Source organism: Mustela putorius, unplaced genomic scaffold (genome assembly GCF_011764305.1).
Source record: "Mustela putorius furo isolate JIRA1106 unplaced genomic scaffold, ASM1176430v1.1 tig00003923_pilon_pilon_pilon, whole genome shotgun sequence".
NCBI classification, from domain to species: Eukaryota; Metazoa; Chordata; class Mammalia; order Carnivora; family Mustelidae; genus Mustela; species Mustela putorius.
In genome coordinates, this window is record NW_025422068.1 from 3,167,841 (window position 1) to 3,188,129 (window position 20,289).

Here is a 20,289-nt window from a genome sequence, read left to right on the forward strand (position 1 = left end):
AAAACATTTTTGTAGATCCTCAGTGAGAAAAGAAGACACTAAAATATCTGTCTCATTACTCCATAGAACACTTAAAACAAATCATATCCTATTTCCCTTCCTTTAAAATTTCAAAATCAAGAGACTGGCAATCTAATTTTACCTCTGGCTAAAAAAAACAATCTAATTTACAGAAAAGTCAATAAGCACTCGTTTTTTAAAGTAAATCTGTTCAAGAAGGTTCCTTACAGATACTATTAGACTCAATCCATCAAATGCTGTTTTCCTGGTGGCTTTAATGCCTAACTTTGACTCTTAAGTTTTTATAAAGGAAAGAAAGTCACATATAGCAATGATTACATGTGCAAAATGGAACTTAGTGTTTGGATACCAGAAAGGAGGCATTTTTCTTCTGATGCTACATTACCACACGAATTTTCCTAAAACAATTCTTAAAAGAATCTAATGTCATTCTGTAGAAAATAACCTAAAACCTTTTAGCTAAAACGGGTCTTTCAAAACAAAAGCATATTCCTATCCACATCATTAATAATTTACTGATTTTATCATGTGCTTATTAATAAAAATATTAAATAAACAATATGCTGAAAGTTGACTCGTGAAATAATCTACATCAAAGGTTTTTAAAAGCCTCATATATTATATAAAATAGATAGCCAAACAGATGTGGCTGACTCAGAGAAAATCTAATCTCATAATCACACTGGAATGATGAGACATTTGCCCAATGATTATTAATGTGAGCAACAGCGTGAATTGAAGGAAAAGGCAAAAAACAGCATGGTGCTTTCAAATACCATACCATAGTTGGCCACGGCTTTTCCACCTTTACTTCTTATTTCTTCAACAACCTTATCAGCAGCGGCTAAGGAGCCTTTACTCAATCCCTTCATGTCCCCTCCCAAGTCATTCACTGCAATGCAAAAACAAACAAGAACTCATTTTTAAACCTCAAAATATGAACTGAAATAAAATGCCACTTTGAGTGTATCTCTTCTGTCACCTCCTCCATTCCTTCCCACTCTACCCCTGTCTTCTGTAACATGCCAAGAGATAACATACTTTCAACCATGCTTCTTTGTTTCTAGAGAGAGAGATAAAGCAGCAAAAATATTTAAACGCAGGTTCAGCTCATGAGATTTTAAACTTTGCAATGCTTTTCCTTTTTTGAAAAGAAAAAGAAAATGATTCAACCCACTTTGAGCAAAAAAGAATACTCATAAAACATACTGTATCAGGGTCTACCATGAAAGAAGTAAACATTTGTTAAAAGAGATCAGAAACATATACAGAAGTCATAAGTGTTCAGCCTCTAATTGGTATCATGACTCCACTGTTTGGTGTTTAACAACTGACCATACTCACCGCATTAAGATCTCGCTGTATCCAACTGTACAAACACTGATCAAGCATTTACTATTTGTAAGGAAACTGTACTACTGGGGCGCCTGGATGGCTCAGTGGGTTAAAGCCTCTGCCTACACCTCAGGTCATGATCCCAGCGTCCTGGGATTGAGCCCCGAATCGGGCTCTCTGCTCAGCGAAAAGCCTGCTTCCTCCTCTCTCTCTCTCTGCCTGCTCTCTGCCTACTTGTGATCTCTGTCTGTCAAATAAATAAATAAAATCTTAAAAAAAAAAAAAGGAAACTGTACTACAGAGGGACACTAAAATGTAGGAGGATGGCACTGGTCCTTAAAGGCTTTCTCATCTACTGAACATTGAGTATGGGTTGGCTAGAGTAATACAAAATTTGCAACAAGTACATAAAGACCAACAGAACTAAATAATGGGGACAAATAAAGTTAGTGTACGTCACAATTTAAGGTAAAATTTACAAAATAACATGCTAAAACTACTAAGAAGATCCACAGATCAATTCCAAATAACTTGAAAAAAAAATAAATAAAAACGCTTCAGATAAATAATTTACATTGCAAAATGAACATTTTTTTTAAGATTTTATTTTTTTACTTGACAGAGATCACAAGTAGGCAGAGAGGCAGGCAGAGACAGAGAGAGGGGAGGAAGCAGGCTCCCCGCTGAGCAGAGAGCCTGATGAGGGGCTTGATCCCAGGACCCTGAGATCATGGTCTGAGCCGAAGGCAGAGGCTTAACCCACTGAGCCACCCAGGTACCTGCAAAATGAACATTTTGTAATAACATAATTACATAAGTTTAGAGGAACAACAATAAAAAATTAATCCAGAAATGGCACGGTAATATACTAAAATTTAAAGCCGTTTAATACCAAACTGATGTTTGCCACATCTGGGGTAAAAAACAAGATTTTTTTTTTCTTTTAAAGAATCTCTCTCTCTCTCTCTCTCTCTTTTTATTCAGGTGTTGGCTGGATGGGGTTGGGTGGTTGAAGATAAGGGAATGAGGCAGGGAAAAAGCCAATGCCAAACCATACTGAACATCTGCTATGTCAAATGTGTTTTCACATAACTTTTTTAAGGAAAAGGGTTTTTCAGAAGGTGGACTGGAATATATTTTTCTACCAGTGTAGTCTTATTGTCTTACTGCAAATAAAAACTGGTATAAAGACACAAAGTAATGGAAAGAGGCTTACATTATTGCTAAAGAGATGAAAAAAGATTCTCAACACTAAACTCTTAATTGTTCATTTCTGTGCAATTACGCAAATGACAGGAAACAACTAGTAAAAAATAGCAGGAGTTTAAGACTCACAGCTAACAGTCTTGTAAGAGCCTTTTTAACTAAGTAAGGCAAAGTTCAAAAGCAAATTGGCGAACGGGATATTTGGAAAGAATTACTCCATTGTGCAATGGAACATTACCCTCAAGTGGAAATTGCTCAAAATGCAACCAAACAGGTTAAGCACTGAAGCTGTGTAAGTAACTGCCTGAGATCAGAGCCATACAGCTAAACAGCATCAGAACAGACTTATTCAAGACAAGGCTCCACATCAGAGTGTACTCAATGAACACTGACCCCATTCATCCTGCCACTGTCACCAGACCTAAATCTCAGAGTGAAAGCCTGGGAGAGCAACAATGGGAAAAGATCGTTTTGCAATTACATGCGAAGAGAAACCTACCCGTACTATGTGACACTGTTACCATTAAACGGATGGCTAAAATTCTAAGCAATAATAATCAAATAGAGTTTTAAAATACCATTTGTACCTCATACTGGTATATGTATACTTGACATTTTCAAAGTACCACTGGGTACACTGCAGCCTTTGATCTCCACAGAGTTTTTGAAATCTCCACAGAGTTTTGAAACAGAACAGCTGTTTCCAGTTTCACAGATGAGAAAAGTTGGGAAGGCCTAGGGAACATGTCAGAGGAGCCAAGGCTGTAGGAAATGGCAAAATCCAGACTAGAACCTACACCTACCACAAAGCCACTCTGTTCCTCTAACATTGGAAGCAAGTTTCTTTTATCCAAAACAGAACACAATTTTTTCCACTAAACCAAAAGGGAACAACACAGAGTTGCCATACTCTTTCCATTGTTAGCCTGGAAGATACACTCACTCTCCTTTATCAGAAAGCTTCTCCAGAGCAGCCATCAGTGTTTCTAAATATGTGAAGGGGCACAAAGTGCAGTGGTAGTTTAGAAAGCAGGGTCTTAAATTAGGTTCCTGTACCTGATTTTCTTTGTCTGAATAACAGGATGGCATCAAAGGATCCTTACTGAGAGAAGAAATGGAAAATGAGAAACTGATCATCCCGAGTTCAGTCATTGGACCTCTTCTCCTGCTCATCTGTACTCACTACCCAGGTGCTGTAATTCAGTCTCCTGGCTTTGGATACCATCTATAAACCGAGAATATTCAGACTGATGTAGTTGCAACCTGTCCCCCAACGACATCGGCTTGTAGGCCACTGTCTACTGAGTATCTCCTTCTGAAAGTCTAGCAGGAACATCTCCTCCCTCCCCATCTGACCCTCCTGTGGTCTTTCCCTATCTCAGTAAACGGCCTCTCAATATTCCTCCTTCCCTCGCAACCCACATCGGCAAAACAGCAAACCCCGCCCTATCTACCTTCAAAATATACCTAGAATTTAACCTCTTTGCCCCACCTCCACCCCTACGACCTATTTAAATCACCACTCTCTCTTCTGTGGATTATTGCAGTAACTTGATAGGACTCTCTGCTTTAATGGAAAAATCATTAAGATGCCCAAGGAGAGTTAATGGTACGAAAGCCCCAGAGACCTCACCATCCTTCCCCACCTGCATTCTTGCTCCCCCACTGTTATTCTCTACACAGCAATCAGAACCATCCACTTAGAGCTTAAATCAGATCAGACTGTTGCTCTATTTACACTCACCAATGGCTCCCCATCTCCAACAGGGTAAAAGCTGGTCCGGGCTCAGAGCTAAAGGATCTTCTGCAATCTGGCTCTCCGCAACCTCTCTGTTCTCATCTCCCGGTTTTGTCCCCTTTGATGACCTTGCTCCAGCTGCACTGGCCCTCTGACTGACCCTGAACACAAATGAGCCTACTCCTGACCCAAGACTGATGCACTCACTAGCTGGGCCCCCATCACAGGTTCCTGGGCCCCACATCTCAGTGGCACAATCCCTCCCTGCCCCCAGGTCCCTCCTCAGAGTTCTCTTCCAGGCCATTCACTAAGATTCTTTCTCCACAAAACTCTTAGTTAGCTGACAGAGTTTTACATAAGTATTTACTGTGTTTCCCCAAAGCTCCCCCCTCCAAACTAGAATGTAAGCTCTGTGAAAACAGGGACCCCATCTATTCTATCCCCCACTCTATTCCTTCGGCTCCTAGAACAGGCTTGCTACATGACAAGCACCCAATAAATAACTGTTGGATCAATAAAGGAGTCTATGTGATGATATCTACTAACTGTATAAAGAATTTTTAATTTTTCTATCATTTAAAAATTATAAACAACCCGGGGCTATAGTAGAGCTATCTTTAAAAGGTTGCCTCCCAACACCTGGGTTCGTGAAAGTCCTAAGAAGCATCTGGGGAAGGTGTGGGCATTGTATGTATAGCTCATTTATATAAGCTGGAATCCACACATACCTTCTTGCGATCCTTCTCCATGTGTCATATAACCCATTCACTTAATCAGCATGTTATGTCCTTTTTTCCCATTTATTTATTTATTTATTTATTTATAAATAAGCCATTTAATTTAAATTCCAGTTAGTTGGCATACAGCGCAATATTGGTTTCAGGAGAAGAGTTCATCACTTACACACAACACCCAATGCCCATCACCACAAGTGCCCTCCTTAATATCTATCCCCCATCTAGCCCATCCCCCACCCACCTTCTTCCATCGCCTCTCACTTTCTTCTCCATAGTTGAGTCTCTCGTGATTTATTTCCCTCTCTTTCTCCCTCTCCTACATTCGTGCATTTTCTTTCTTAAATTCCACATGAATGGAATCACCTGTTACTTGTCCTTCTCTGATTGACTCATTTCACTGAGCACAGCACGCTCTCCCTCCATCCACATCACTGCAAATGGCAAGATGCCATTCTTTTTGATGGCTGGGTAGTATTCCTGTGTGTGTGTGTGTGTGTGTGTGTGTCTTTGTTATCCACTCATCACTCGATGGGCATGTGGGCTGTTTCCATAGTTTGGCTATTGTTGATAATGCTGCTCTAAACATCAGGGTGCATGTACTCCTTCGATATGTATACTGTATTCTTTGGGTAAATACTTACTAGTGCAATTGCCGGATGGAAGGGTAACTCTGTTTTCAGCTTGGTGAGGAACTCCCGTATCATTCCCCGGAGTGGCTGCACCAGCTTCAGCATGTATGTCTTAAGTGATCGCTAAGCAAAGCACTGAGTTTACACTGGAGAGAATACATCAGTGCCTAAGGTAGACCCTTTTCTTTAAGGATCTAAAATAGAAACACGTTATATATAAGGAGGCTAGGATGCCCTTGCCTGAGCAAGACCTCAGGCTCACTTGGACATTCTAGGTCCTAAGCAAAGGGCCTCACACACGGCAGGCAGTCCCTACCATTGGCGCCATTCTTTTCCCTTTACAAAGGCCTTTAGTATTCTTTGTTTTTGTTTTTTTAAGATTTTATTTATTTATCTGACAGAGAGAGAGACAACAAGAGAGGGAACACAAGCAAGGGGAGTAGGAAAGGGAGAAGCAGGACCTCCGGCCAAGCAGGGAGCCCCACGCGGGGCTCAAGCCCAGGACCCCGGCACCATGACCAGAACTACAGGCACAGCCCAACAGCTGAGCCACCCAGGTGCCCAGGCCTTTAGTTTTTTTTTGTTTTTTCTGTTTTTTTTTATTTTATAAACATATAATGTGTCATTAGCCCCAGGGGTACAGGTCTGTGAGTCACCAGGTTTACACACTTCACAGCACTCACCATAGCACATACCCTCCCCAATGTCCACAATCCCACTACCCTCTCCCGACCCCCTCCCCCCATCAACACTCAGTTTCTTTTGTGAGATTAAGAGTCTCTGATGGTTTGTCTCCCTCCCAATCCCATCTTGTTTCATTTATTCTTTTCCTACCCTCCAAACCCCCCATGTTGCATCTCTACTTCCTCGTATCAGGGAGATCATATGATAGTTGTCTTTCTCCACTTGACTTATTTCACTAAGCATAATACCCTCTAGTTCCATCCACGTCATCGCAAATGACAAGATTTCATTTCTTTTGATGGCTGCATAGTATTCCATTGTGTGTATATATACCACATCTTCTTGATCCATTCATCTGTTGATGGACATCTAGGTTCTTTCCATAGTTTGGCTATTGTGGACATTGCTGCTATAAACATTCAGGTGCACGTGCCCCTTTGGATCACTACGTTTGTATCTTTAGGGTAAATACCGAGTAGTGCAATTGCTGGGTTATAGGGTAGTTCTATTTTCAACTTTTTGAGGAACCTCCATGCTATTTTCCAGGGTGGCTGCACCAGCTTGCATTCCCACCAACAGTGTAGGAGGGTTCCCCTTTCTCCGCATCCTCGCCAGCGGGGATTTTCTGACTTGTTAATTTTAGCCATTCTGACTGGTGTGAGGTGGTATCTCATTGTGGTTTTGATTTGTATTGCCCTGATGCCAAGTGATGTGAAGCATTTCTTCATGTGTCTGTTAGGCCTTTAGTTTTTGATGTCACTTAATCCCCACCATAATTCTCAAAGTTTGATAAGGTGGCTACTAAAGTGTAAGAGATCATATGGTTGGGCAGCATAGCCAGGACTGGAAGCCCAACCTGACTTGGAAGGCAGTGTTTTTCCCACCACCGTTTCCCTTTCAGCTGTGAGGATCACACAGGGCTTGGAAACACAGACTCTGTCATCAGGCCCTGGGAACCTAAGAGTCTTCTTTACCAGCCACTGTGTAACAGCAGCACAGGCAAGCAATCATGCCCATCTTAAAGGATTGTGATTTCAATGACCGAAGGTGCTCCTTCTCCAGTTCAAGAACTGAAAAGGTTCTGCCTTTCTAATGGTCAAGAGAGGTTCTTCCTGCTGAGTCATCTTTCTGCTCATGCCCTCAAGAGAAAACTTAAAACTCAAGAGTCCTGCCTATGGCTCCTGAGAAAAGTCCAAAAAATTCCAGTGTCAACACTCACAGGCATGTAAAACCATTTCCTGTAAGATATAATTTAGACAACACTGAACATCCCTTGTTGTAACCAGTTCTTATACCCAGACTGCAATCTCCCACAATTCTTTCTATTATGGGATATAAAACACAGCAATCATATTAACATGAAGTCAGAGAGTATCCTTTGTGATGCTTGGCCAAGGGATTTCCCCTGGCCAAAGAAACAGGAGTGGCAGTGGCAAGCTAAGAAGAGACTTAGGAGCCATCATGGATCCACTGGTTTCCTCCCTCCGTCCCAAGAACAACAATGTCCCAGACAGAAGCTGCTCCTTTAGCTCGGATCCTGAAATTAGGAAGACACTGAGAGCAGAGACACAGTTGACTGGACGCTAAAAGGCCACAAAAGCATGAAATAATTCTTTACTATTATCAGACATTGAGATTTGTGTGTTAACCCAGCATAAGCCAGCATAAGGTGACTTACATGAGAAACAAACTACTCTACCCTTTTGGTCTTACTTCTTAAGGAACTCTGAGCTAGTCATAACATTAGGAGGAATCACTTTTTCATAGACAAGATACTCTGATGTCATACCCACCCAGGTTTATTTATTCCTCTACTTTTTCTTACTCATGTAAAAAATACACTGGGCAGAACAAAAATTAACAAAGAAGAAACAGTAGTGTGTGTAATGCAAGCTAGAAACAGGTATCTGAAAAGCTAAAACTAGGGGGTAGCAGTGGCCAGGGAGGAACACAACTTGCAGCTGGTCTAGAAAGTTCACAGGTAGGTCACAAAAAAAAAAAAAAAAAACAGTAGAAAAAAATCCACCAAAAGCTAAGCCATTGGGCGCCTGGGTGGCTCAGTGGGTTAAGCCGCTGCCTTCGGCTCGGGTCATGATCTCAGGGTCCTGGGATCGAGTCCCGCATCGGGCTCTCTGCTCAGCAGGGAGCCTGCTTCCTCCTCTCTCTCTCTGCCTGCCTCTCTGCCTACTTGTAATTTCTCTCTGTCAAATAAATAAATAAATCTTTAAAAAAAAAAAAAAAGCTAAGCCATTTCAACAGACTGACTTTCCCCTTAACCAAACGAAATCTGGCTCTTCAGCCAAGTATGACAAATGATTTTGCAAGCCCTTAACCAAACAAAATCTGGCTCTTCAGCCAAGTACAACAAATGATTTTGCAAGACACAGAACCTGTCCTGCTGGACTTCACCAGCACTTGCTGCAATGACAAAATAAAAAGACATACAAGACCTCTTTCTCTTTTTGTTAGAATTTTAAAGCTCCTGTTCTGAATTTAATAAACTCAACAGTAAGAGATCAATACAGGAAAAATGACCCACATGAACACACGATGCTGTAAAGTTTTTACAAAATAAGTTTATAAACTAAGATTGTATCTTAATCCCACACAAAAAAAGGAATTTATTTGACCAATCTCAAAAGACATACCTTCCCCACCCCAACCCCCTCCAAGAAGAGTCTATGTCAAACAACAAAAAAGGACCAGTGAACAAAGTACCTTCTCTGCACAAGGAAATAGTCTAGGTCCTTTAGAAGATACAGAAGATAAAACCCACACAGACCTGAGCAGGAAAAAAAGGTAACTAAATCAAAAGTTATAGGGTAAAAATATTAAGCAGCAGCAACAGAAATAAGAGAAAAAACAGGAACATGGGACTATGGACCTTGACAATGAAGCATCTTGCGAAAATCTGGCAAAAGGGGCCTGAACGGAGCCCACGCCCTCTGGCTAAATACCAAAATAACAAAACTGGTGCTTGCCACAAGGGGCAGAGATATGCCTTTAAACAAGGAACATCCAAAGATTCTATGTCCCTTACATAAAGATAAGCTACATATCCACCTGAGGGAGAAGAGTATAATTAAATGTCCTGCTTGCATGTTCTTTATCTAGAAAACCAGGGTGCCTGCTTACCCTTTTCTTATACATGTCTCCAAACACAAATTGGGGGAAATTTATCTCTCTCTGTGTGCCTTAGTAAGAGGTAGAAAAACGGTCATTATTAAGCCCTTGTGGGCCAACAATTTTATCTCAACAAAGAGACTAGTAAATACTAGGCCCTATCGTCTGCTCTACCTACTATGTATCCTGCACTGAGCACTCGTTCAGTTACTGTCCAACAAGGCTTGGCGGCAGACAAATCCACTCCCGCGTGCATACCACATCATGCCAGACCAAAACATTTAAATTATTAAAACCTCGCACCTTGTGATCCTTCAATGCAGCGCCTTCCAACTGATGACCATAATAAAATTCATCCAACTGTCCCTTCAATGAAAACTTTAAAGATTTGTTGGTAAAAACTTCCCGAGGAAAAATTTTGATGAAAGAGATTTAAAAAGAAACAAAAAAAGAAAAAAGAAACATACTTTGGATTCCCTGAATCCAAACTTCTTATTTTTATCAATATATTTATACTTAAAGGGATTCATTCTGCATCAGCCTTCTGTCTCAAAAAATTACAGCTCACAGTTTACCAAATTCAAGAATTTCCTTCTGTACAATGAATGGGTGACCACCTTATCAATTCTGTTCAGCTTCAGACTCTGCGGAACTAGTCTACTTTAAAAAAGTAAATTAGATGGGGCGCCTGGGTGGCTCAGTGGGTTAAAGCCTCTGCCTTCGGATCAGGTTGTGATCCCAGAGTCCTGGGATCAAGCCCCGCATCAGGCTCTCTGCTCAGCGGGGAGCCTGCTTCCTCCTCTCTCTCTGCCTGCCTCTCCGCCTATTTGTGATCTCTCTGTGTCAAATAAATAAATAAAATCTTTAAAAACAACAAAAAAAAAGTAAATTAGAAAGTCAGCCTCAAGGAGGAATACTTTTGCCAGCAGAAGAAATAATGAGGATGAAATCTGACATTGACAAATGATTTCACATAAAGACAAAGGTGACTGACTTGTGTGGACGGTACTTTCAATCCCAGCTACTCGTTAAAAAGGAAATTTTATCAACTTACCAACAACGAATGCTCCTCTTTCTGCAAAAGCCAGGGCATAGGATCGGCCCAGTCCTAAAAAAAAAAAAAAAAAAAAAAGGCATCAAGAGAGTTGAACAAATGTTAGCAATTTTGGGGTCCATTCAAATCAACTCCTATTTTAAAGTAACCGGCAAGGGGTGCCTGGGTGGCTCAGTGGGTTAAGCCTCTGCCCTTTGGCTCAGATCATGATCTCAGGGTCCTGGGATCCAGCCCCACTTTGGGCTCTCTGCTCGGCGGAGAGCCTGCTTCCCCCCACTCTCTGCCTGCCTCTCTACCTACTTGTGATCTGTCAAATAAATAAATAAATAATCTTTAAAGTAAGTGGCCAGCAATTAACTACATTATAATGATAGGACTCTCCCCATCTAGCTCACCCTCTTCTATTTACAGAGGTCAGAAAGCTTAAAACCGTATTTTCCACCTATTCTGCCCACCATTTCCCAACCTCCGACCCCGATGCTAGGAGGCTCCAAGGTTCCACCGTTAAAGGCATTTCCACTTCTGGAAGGTGGAAATGAGCCAAGTTAGCTTATGGTGACTTCTGGCTGTCACCACTGGTTAAGGAGCTGCTTTCCGAAATCTTCCCAGGTATTAAGAAACAGTGTGTGTAGTTCTTGATTGAGCTCCCTCTTGATCAAGCTCCAGCTGGCAGCTTCCACTCTTTAGACCCTTGGTACTGTGTGGCTATTTGGACTGTAGCAGTTCCAACAGCAGCCCCCGAGTTAGGAATTCCCTCCTGAACCAGTTACGATGGTTCCACAAGTCATTGCAAGACAAAATGTCAAATACCCAACTGCCTGTAGTAGTTTTGTTTTGTTTTGTTTTTTAATTCTTTAATTTTATTTTTTTAAGTAGACTCTATGCCCAACATGGGGCTTGAACTCATGACCCTGAGATTACAAGTCACATGCTCCACCCACTGAGCTAGCCAGGCATCCCCTAAATACCTGTATTAAATCCTTTCCTGCTTCAAATATCTAATGATTTCTATATCCTGTACCAAACCTTGACTACACAATTACCAAACACAAAAAATATTTATTTCAGACTCAGAGGTACAAGGTGTAAATTTGTTATCCAAAATATATACATATACTTATATAGGTTTTAGAGGTACAGAGTATCTCAGGATAAATATATATGAAATGGCAATTATGAAGTTACCTCTGGAAAGAGAACTGTGTAACTAGCAGCCAAGGGTGGAAGACTTACTTCTATATTATTTAAATCATTTTAACATATATATATCTTTTTCATTTAAATTACCTGATAAATTTAATTAGTAGCTTATATTTAATTTAAATTGATAAAGCAGCATACAAATAACAAATTAAGATTGCTAAAAGTATCAGGCTCTTCTAAAAAGAACCCAAAAATATAAAAATTTTCCAAAACTGAAATATATCACCAAATAACTTATTTTAGAAGCTAATTCACTTTGAATGGGTAAGAGAGACTTTAGCCAGACACTCAAGGGAGGCTATCTGTTAAGTGTCTGCCTTCGGCTCAGGTCATGATCCTGAAGTCCTGGGATCGAGCCCCCCATCTGGCTCCCAGGGAGCCTGCTTCTCCCTCTGCCTGCTGCTCCCCTTGCTTGTGCGTGCTCTTTCTCCAAGTAAATAAATAAATCTTTAAAAAAAAAAGGGAAAAAGTCTTCAGCCAATACATGTAACTTAAGTCCTCTCATATCTTATCAGATCAAGGCTGAAGCACGTGTTCTAAACATTGTTGTTTTTAAGGAAATCAAAGGTTTATGACCAGAAGATCCTGGAATGCAAAATTAATGGTAACACAATAGAAAATCAATGGATGAAAGGAATGGGGTGAGTCGCTGGTAGAGAGAGTGATCTAATTTAATAAGAGAACTGTCTCAACTTAAAATCAAGTTATATAGTTCTCTCAAAAGATAATGTAAATGATGTTCCTTTATCATCAAGGCCGGTATAAACTATACACAAATCTGCATATAAAGTCAAAAGTGACAGTCTCCTTTCTTTTCCCTCCAACCCCACTAACTCATTAACAGATTAGGAAGGACCCTTGCATAGTGTTTATATAAACATTATTTAATACTTTATGTCCATTAGTCTGCCTCTCCAATTAAACTAGAACGTCCTTGACAGCTGAGACTGAATATGTCACGCTTTTGTATTTCCCACACAACCCAGCACAGCTTCAGAGTCAAAGGCACAAAAAGTTAAATCCAAGAGCCTCCATTTCATCATAATCTCTTAATTCCCTCACATCTTCCTAATTCTTAATTCTCTTCTCACCCACACCTAAATTCACTGCCAATCACTCTTCTTCATTTCTTTTTTTATTTGACCTTAATTTCTTTAACACTGTCAAATCTCAGTTGACTCTTAACTCAAACTGCTCATTTAGGGTTAGGTAGTTTACACTCCTAAGTTAACAACAAAGCCCCTGAAAATAGCTCCCTAGACTATTTCCCTTTCCAGCTTTACTCAGAATCTCCAGCTACTCACACACTTCTCACTAGTTCCAGATGCAAAATCTGTGCTCTCAAAACCCTCTGAAATTCAAAATGACTGGACTTCCTTCCTTCTTCCATGGCCCAAATCCTCAACTTTCAACAGTTACATTCCCAACAACCACTTCAGTCAATCAATAAATGGCTATTATACCCTGTTATTCCCCTGTTATACCACCAACCACGGCAAAATACTCCAGCTGAAGTACTGTGCTTGGCTTGATAAGCACAGAGAATTGTGTGGACAATCCTATAACTCTCCTTCCAGGTCTCCCAATAAACTAATCTGTATTTCAAGCTAAACAACAGCACCTGAATAGTGCAAATATATATATATAGATTTTTTTTTTTAAGATTTTACTTATTGATTTGAGAGACAGAGCACAACCAAGGTAAGCAGCAGAGGGAGAGGGAGAAGTAGGCTCCCTGCTAAGCAGGGAGTCCGACTCAGTCCCAGGACCCTGGTATCATAACCAAAGCCAAAGGCTGACACCCAGGTACCCTGATAAATTTCTCTTATCTGTAGAATAGGAGTGGGTTGGAGTCAAACTAATTCTCAAATCAGGCCCTGCAGGCATTCATGGATACCCTCCTGGGATGTTCAGCACTGACTCAGTTATATGGGTATGAATCTCTAAATGAGAAACCCAAGACCTCAAGGACAAGTCTCCATGATAGGAATGCAACTTGATCTCTGTCTCCGTTTTTCAATGATGACCTAGGACAGTCTCAACTTCACTACAAAATTATTTATCTCCCTCAGATCAGCAAGAGTTGGTGACCATACCATAATCCAGGCAAGGGAAAGTCTGCAGGGCTCTATAAACAGGAGGTACTAAGTCCATTATTGTCTACTCACAACTCATTAATGATTCACAAGATCAGTTTAGGAGATTACAATGTGCATTTACTTAGTGAAATAGAAAATTTTAGAGGGTACTTCATTTACCATGTATCATGTCATGAATGGTGTATTGGGTGTCCTGGGTCATGGTGCAAAAGGTATTTCAAACTGCAAATCACTCACTATTTAAACAGGCTTACAACACTCAATGCATCACTTAATTATTTCCATCAAAGGCAAAGTGTAAACAAAATGCTCTCCAGGGGCACCTGGGTGGCTCTGTTGGTTAAGCAACCAACTCTTGATCTCCCCTCAGGTCTCAAGCTCAGGGTCATCAGCTCAAGCCCAGCACTGGGCTCCAAGCTGGGCATGGAGCCTACTTTAAAAAAAAAAAAAAAAAGAAAGAAAGAAAGAAACTAAAGAAAGAAGGTTTCCCAAAAACATAGGATCATTTTAGGATGAATATAGCTATGGGTATAAAATTCTTGGCCACCAATTAAGACTAAAAGCAACTTGGGAATGGGGGCATTAGAATCTATCAACAAAGACGTGAAGATACAAATAGATTAACTGACAATTCCACTGTTGTGACTTTTAATACACAATTTAAATTAATTACATATTAGGTCTATTCTAGATAGAAGGTACCAGCCATGGGAATCAAAGGCAAAGAAGGTCAAGATCCCAACACCTGGGGGTTAGAGCGGTCACCCGCTGGTGGGAAATAGCATATAATCACAGGACAGACCACCACCATGGGTATGAGCGGTTTTCCTCTTTTTTTTTTTTTTTTCCTCCTTCAAGAATAGGGTTTTTCCACCTAACAAATCTCCATTCTGATCTGGCCCACTCCAGAAATATCCACCCCCCCCCCCAAGTTTCTGTTGTTCCTATCCCACGCCCACCCTAACACCTGCCTGACTCCCGCAGGCATTCTGAGTTTACAACTCGCACCAAGAGCCCAGCCTGTCCACTACAGTGTTTGGCTAGATAAGCACACACACTCCAACGAGAAGACACTCCCCAGACACCCCTCTCTAAAGAAGAACCTCTCATAGGCTTAGAACCCTGTGAAAGAGGAAGAGAAACACTGCACAGCTGACTTTTCAAAGGCAAGGGGCTGCCATCCCTCCTCCTCTGGGGGTGACTCCTGTCGCGCCTGGCTTTTCCACCGCCTTCCGAGGACTCGACAAGAGGCCTCAGGCGAGAAGAGAGGCGACCCAGCATCAGTGAGAACTTTTATCGAGTCCTGACCACCGCAGGGCAGCCCGGCCCCTCTCTCTCTTGCAGGACCCCCGGGGGCCTTGGGAAGCTGCACGGGACTCCGTGACAGGGCGGCGGGGGGGGGGGGGGGGGGTTCTGGACTCAACGCCGGCCAGGCCCACCTCTCCCTCCTCGGCAGAGTCGGCACCTCGAGAACGGCCGTTACCCGCCCTCCCACCCGGCCCACCGGTCCCCTGGCTGGTTCTTCACGCCGCCTTCACCCGGCCCCCACCGCCGCCCCATCACCGCCCGCAGCCCCCGGGACAGCAGCTGCGGCTGCGCGTGGAGTCCGGGACGAGAAGGGGGGCTCCGGGCGCCAAGGCTAGGCGGGCGTCCGCTCTCCGGCTTTCGCGTGCTCACCTCCCCCCGCGCCGGTGACCAGTACCACCCGCCCGTCGAAACGCAGCAGCGAGGCCATGAGTCCAGCCTGCTGCGACACAGACACACAAGCCGAATCGCTGCAGCTCCCCCTGCGACACGCCGAGGAAAGATGGCATGGAAGGGGAGGGATGGGAGTGACCTGAGGGCTTCAGGGAAGGAAAAGGACGCACTTCCAAGTGCGCCTGCGCGGGAATCCCTTGGAACTCTGGGAAATGTAGTCCAGTGGGAAATGTAGTCCAGGGCCTCGGAGAACCTTTTTAAGAGGTTTGACTTTAAAGGTCCACTTTCGCTGTTAAAAGTAATGGGATCCTCGAGGACCTGTGTGGTAAATGGCTGACAGGGCACCAAACGTACATCCATTCTCCTATCATTTTGTCATTCATTCAACAAGTGTTTTCTGGACTTAGGCGCTAGCCTAAAGAAATAGGACGCAGCCCCTATTTTTTTTTTAAGATTTTATTTATTTATTTGACACAGAGAGAGAGATCACAAGTAGGCATAGCAGCAGGCAGAGAGAGAGGGGGAAGCAGGCTTCCTGCCAAGCGAGAGCCCGATGTGGGGCTCGATCCCAGGACCCTGAGACCATGACCTGAGTTAACCCACTGAGCCACCCAGGTGCCCCGCAGCCCCTATTTTTAAATAACTTTCAGGCATAGACCCGAAGGAAAAAAAGGCACCCCTTACCAATGAGTAAAGATTTGTTAGAATGTAACCCCTGAATCTCGTGCATGAAAATCATCCAAGAACTGTTAAAAACAGAGTCGTGAACCCTCACACTGACATCCCAATAGAATCTCTGGGGACCAAAAAAAAAAAGGCTTCTAACAAGTGCTTCTAAATGATCTCTGCGTTTTGTTTTTTTTTTAAGATTTTATTTATTTATTTGACAGAGAGAGATCACAAGTAGGCAGAGAGGCAGGCTGAGAGAGAGAGAGAGAGGAGGAAGCAGGCTCCCTGCTAAGCAGAGAGCCCAATGCGGGATTCGATCCCAGGACCCTGAGATCATGACCTGAGCCAAAGGCAGCGGCTTAACCCACTGAGCCACCCAGGCACCCTGATCTTTGCTTTTGAATATTGAGAAAAGTCATATGTTGTATTTCATTCATTTAACAATTATTAAGCATCTATGGGTGGAAGGCACAAGTTTCCAGATGAATAAGTTCCTCCAGAGCTATTCAAAGTTATTAAAGGTAAACCCTTCATAGCAAAGCAGCATGATTGAACATATGATAAATCTGCACAGGTCTGCTAATCGTGTGTGGAGAACAAAGGGAAAAGAAATGTAGAAAAATTATATCTCTTTACAGCTTGCAGCCCACTGACAAATACTGGAGGCAGGCTGAGTGACCTTGCTCAAGGAACTCAGCTGCTTTAGTGTTAGTACTCTCAACAGTAGCCAAACTATTTGGAAAGAGCCCAAATACCCAAATACACATACACACACACACACATACACACACAAGAATAGGACTCAGCCATCAAAAAGAATGAAATCTTGCCATTCGCAATGATGTGAATGTAGCTAGAGTACATTAAGCTAAGCGAAATAAGTCGGAGAAAGACAAATACCACAGGATTTCACTCATACGTGAAATTTAACGTAAATTATTTATACGTGAAATTTAAATTGAGAGGGAAACAAATCATGAGAGACTCTTAACTATAAAGAACAAACTGAGGGTAGATGGTGGGAGGTGGGTGGGGGTGCATTAGAGGGGTGATGGGTATTAAGGAGGGTACTTGGTAGGAAGAGCACTGGGTACTGTGTGTAAATGATAAGCCACTGAACTCCACTTCTGAAACCAATATTAAGCTGTGTGTCAACTAACTAGAATTTAAGTTTAAAAAATAAAAATATAAATACAAAAATAAAAATGCTTGGCTAGAGGCACAAAGCAACTTTAGCTTGACATTACCCCAACCTCCAGAATCCTGTAAGTCTTCTTTAACATATAAAAATCCCTTTGGAAACTTCCTTTATCTATACTCCCCACCCTCAAAATATGTGTCAGCAATCTTCCTTCCAACATATTGCCCACTTATGTACATCTGAAAGGTGTCATGAACCTTAGCTCCTCAAGGTCCTGGAAACCTTGCTTCTAAATTCCTCAGAGACTTACCTTATCCATCACCCCACTAAGTAAAAAGTGTATAATCAGTCACTCCTCACAATCCCAGGGCAGCTCTTTCTGCCCGTGGGTCCTGTCCCCATTGTAGAGGCCACTTTAAGGCCAACAGTCTTGAGTGACGGAATGCAGAAAGGGCCATAGCAACCGTCAGGCTGAATACGGACAGGCCTCTTAGGAGACCCATCTCAACAATATCCATAAGCCCTAACTAACCAATAGGCTACTTACAACTAGGCACAGTTTCCAAAAAAGGGAAGATCCCAAAGGTTGCTCAACCTCCTCATCTTCCTCCTTTAAAAAAATGGCGCCCACCCACTACCTCCTTGAAGACAGCCACTCCCTTGCAGTGTACTCAATAAACTTCTATTGCTTTTTTTCTGCCTCAGGTGAATACAGCAGACTACTAGCCTCCACCAGATCAGTAGCTCCACATTTGGGGGCCCCCATCTGATTGAGAGACACCCCACTTTGGCACCACAACTGTTCTTTAATAAAACCACCTTTTTGCACTGAAAACATCTCAAGAATTCTTTCTTGATTGTTTGCTCCAGGACCCCACACCCAAAACATCACATCATTAGTACCAAAATAAAGTGCCGCTAGCCCCGCTGGGGACAAAGGAAAATGTCCAAAGGCGATGAAAACACAGAGAACCCTAAGAAATGAGCTCTGCAAATAAAGAGCATTACAGGCAATGCAAACACAGGCTAGATGGGGCTGAAGGGTGGGGGGAGGGGTAAAGCCGCAGAAATAACCACCCAGATTGTGTTTAGCTGTTTTAATTGAGTACTTCAAATGGTTTAAAGCAAGATGACTCCAGGCTGCACATTAACATCTCGGAAAGTTCACTGTGCGCTGTTATTTGGTTGGGGGTTTTTTTGTTTTGTTTTAAGACCTCAAAACAAAATTTAATTAGTTTTGCATTAATGTGGCATGTTTGACCAGTTATGATGGGAGAGGTAAATAGGAATCAGCATCTTATCCCAACTGGACCTTCCACTTTCTGTTTTGTTTTTTTTTTTTTTTTTTAATCTTTATTAACATGTAATGTATTATTTGTCCCAGGGGTACAGATCTGTGAATCGTCAGGTTTACACACTTCACAGCACTCACCATAGCACATACCCTCCCCAATGTCCATAACCCAACCACCCTCTCCCTCCCCCTCTCCCCTCTCTGCGATGTTACTGAGGATCCCATCACAATGAACAAGGCAAGCAAAAACCTAATGGGAAAAATTATGGAGCCTCCAGTAAGGCAGAGGAAAAATAGGAGAGGGAAAATCCGAAGATATTTTAGGAAATGGAGCCAGGTTTTTGTGATTAATCAAATGTGAATGTGAAGCAGGAATCACAGAAATAAATAATAACCCCCTCACTGTGACTTGAGAATCTAGGTTCTTGCGGGTCATTCATCAAAATAAGGAATAGGGGCGCCTGGGTGGCTCAGGGGGTTGAGCCTCTGCCTTCCGCCCAGGTCATAATCTCAGAGTCCTGAGATTGAGCCCCACATCGGGCTCTCTGCTCAGCGGGGAGCCTGCTTCCCCCACCCCCAACCACACTCACACCCACCCCACCCCCCGCCTGTCTCTCTGCCTCCTTGTGATCTCTCTCTCTCTCTGTCAAATAAAGAAACAAAATCTTTTAAATAAATAAATAAATAAGGAATAGTCGGAGAAGAGCAGCTTTGGAAGGGAGCACGACTTGGGGCCACCTGCCTTTGGGAAACTTAGTGACGCCGTGGCTGGAGTTGTGAACAGACAGCTGTAGTTCTAGAGCACCGAGTTCGGTTTCCTGGCCCAGGCAGAGTATGAGAGCTTTCTCTGGAACTCCAGCCTAAACCTCCAAAGAGCAGTCCTTTCTTTCCCAGAAAGCTCACCTTAAACCAGCCCCTTGATCTCTTAGATATTTGTCCAAGACATGTGACGCTGGACCCCTGAATTCTGGTGCTCACTGAAACCCTGGAAGGCCAGCCACAAGGACACTGGACCCAAAGACTAAAAAAACAAAAACAAAAACAAAAAAACAGATGTGGGGGCTCAGTGGGTTAAGCCTCTGGCTCGGGTCATGATCTCAGGGTCCTGGGATCGAGCCCCGCATCAGGCTCTCTGCTCAGCGGGGAGCCTGCTTCCCCCTTTCTCCCTGCCTGCCTCTGCCTATTTGTGATCTCCCTCTCGGCCAAATAAATAAAATCTTAAAACAAAACAAAACAGAAAGCCCAGACGTTAAGAAAGCGGGGTTGCTTCCAGCGCTGATTGCGGAACCTCGCCCCGCCCCCGCGCCGCCTCCAACCAACGAGGACCAGGTGCCTGGAGGCGGAGCTCACTTCCTAGTACCCCCCGGGCTCCGCTGCCGCGCTCCTTCGGCTCTCCCCTGAGACCCCTCCTGACTTAGACGCTCTCCTCCCACCCGAGCTACGTCAAACTTCTTTGCTTACTGGTCACGCGGAAGACCTGGCCTTCATCCGCAGGTGTTTCGAGTCCAGGCTCCGATCAAAATGTGAAAGGGAGCCTGGAGCTCGACCAAATGGGACGCAGGTTCAAGAGTGAGCCTGGGGGAGAACTCAGCAAATATGGGTCTCTACGTCCCTACTCAACGAAGCACAGCCCAAATTCCTCATACACTATCCCACAA

At 42.9% G+C, this 20,289-nt stretch overlaps 1 protein-coding gene and 1 non-coding gene across 2 annotated transcripts in view; both read right to left on the reverse strand.

Moving 5' to 3' along the window:
- The window catches only part of HSD17B4 (hydroxysteroid 17-beta dehydrogenase 4), a 91,952-nt gene extending 76,262 nt beyond the window's left edge, over positions 1-15,690 (reverse strand). Inside the window, exons 1-3 of the mRNA XM_045069353.1 lie at positions 15,507-15,690; positions 10,528-10,581; positions 803-913 (exon numbers count right to left, since the gene is read on the reverse strand). Of these exons, the coding sequence (XP_044925288.1) occupies positions 803-913; positions 10,528-10,581; positions 15,507-15,564 (223 nt within the window). The 5' untranslated portion in view covers positions 15,565-15,690. The remainder of the gene's footprint in view (positions 1-802; positions 914-10,527; positions 10,582-15,506) is intronic.
- On the reverse strand, positions 11,410-11,482 carry TRNAT-UGU. The gene has a single exon. It is a non-coding gene; the product is annotated as a tRNA-Thr (tRNA).
- Positions 15,691-20,289: the final 4,599 nt, after the last annotated feature.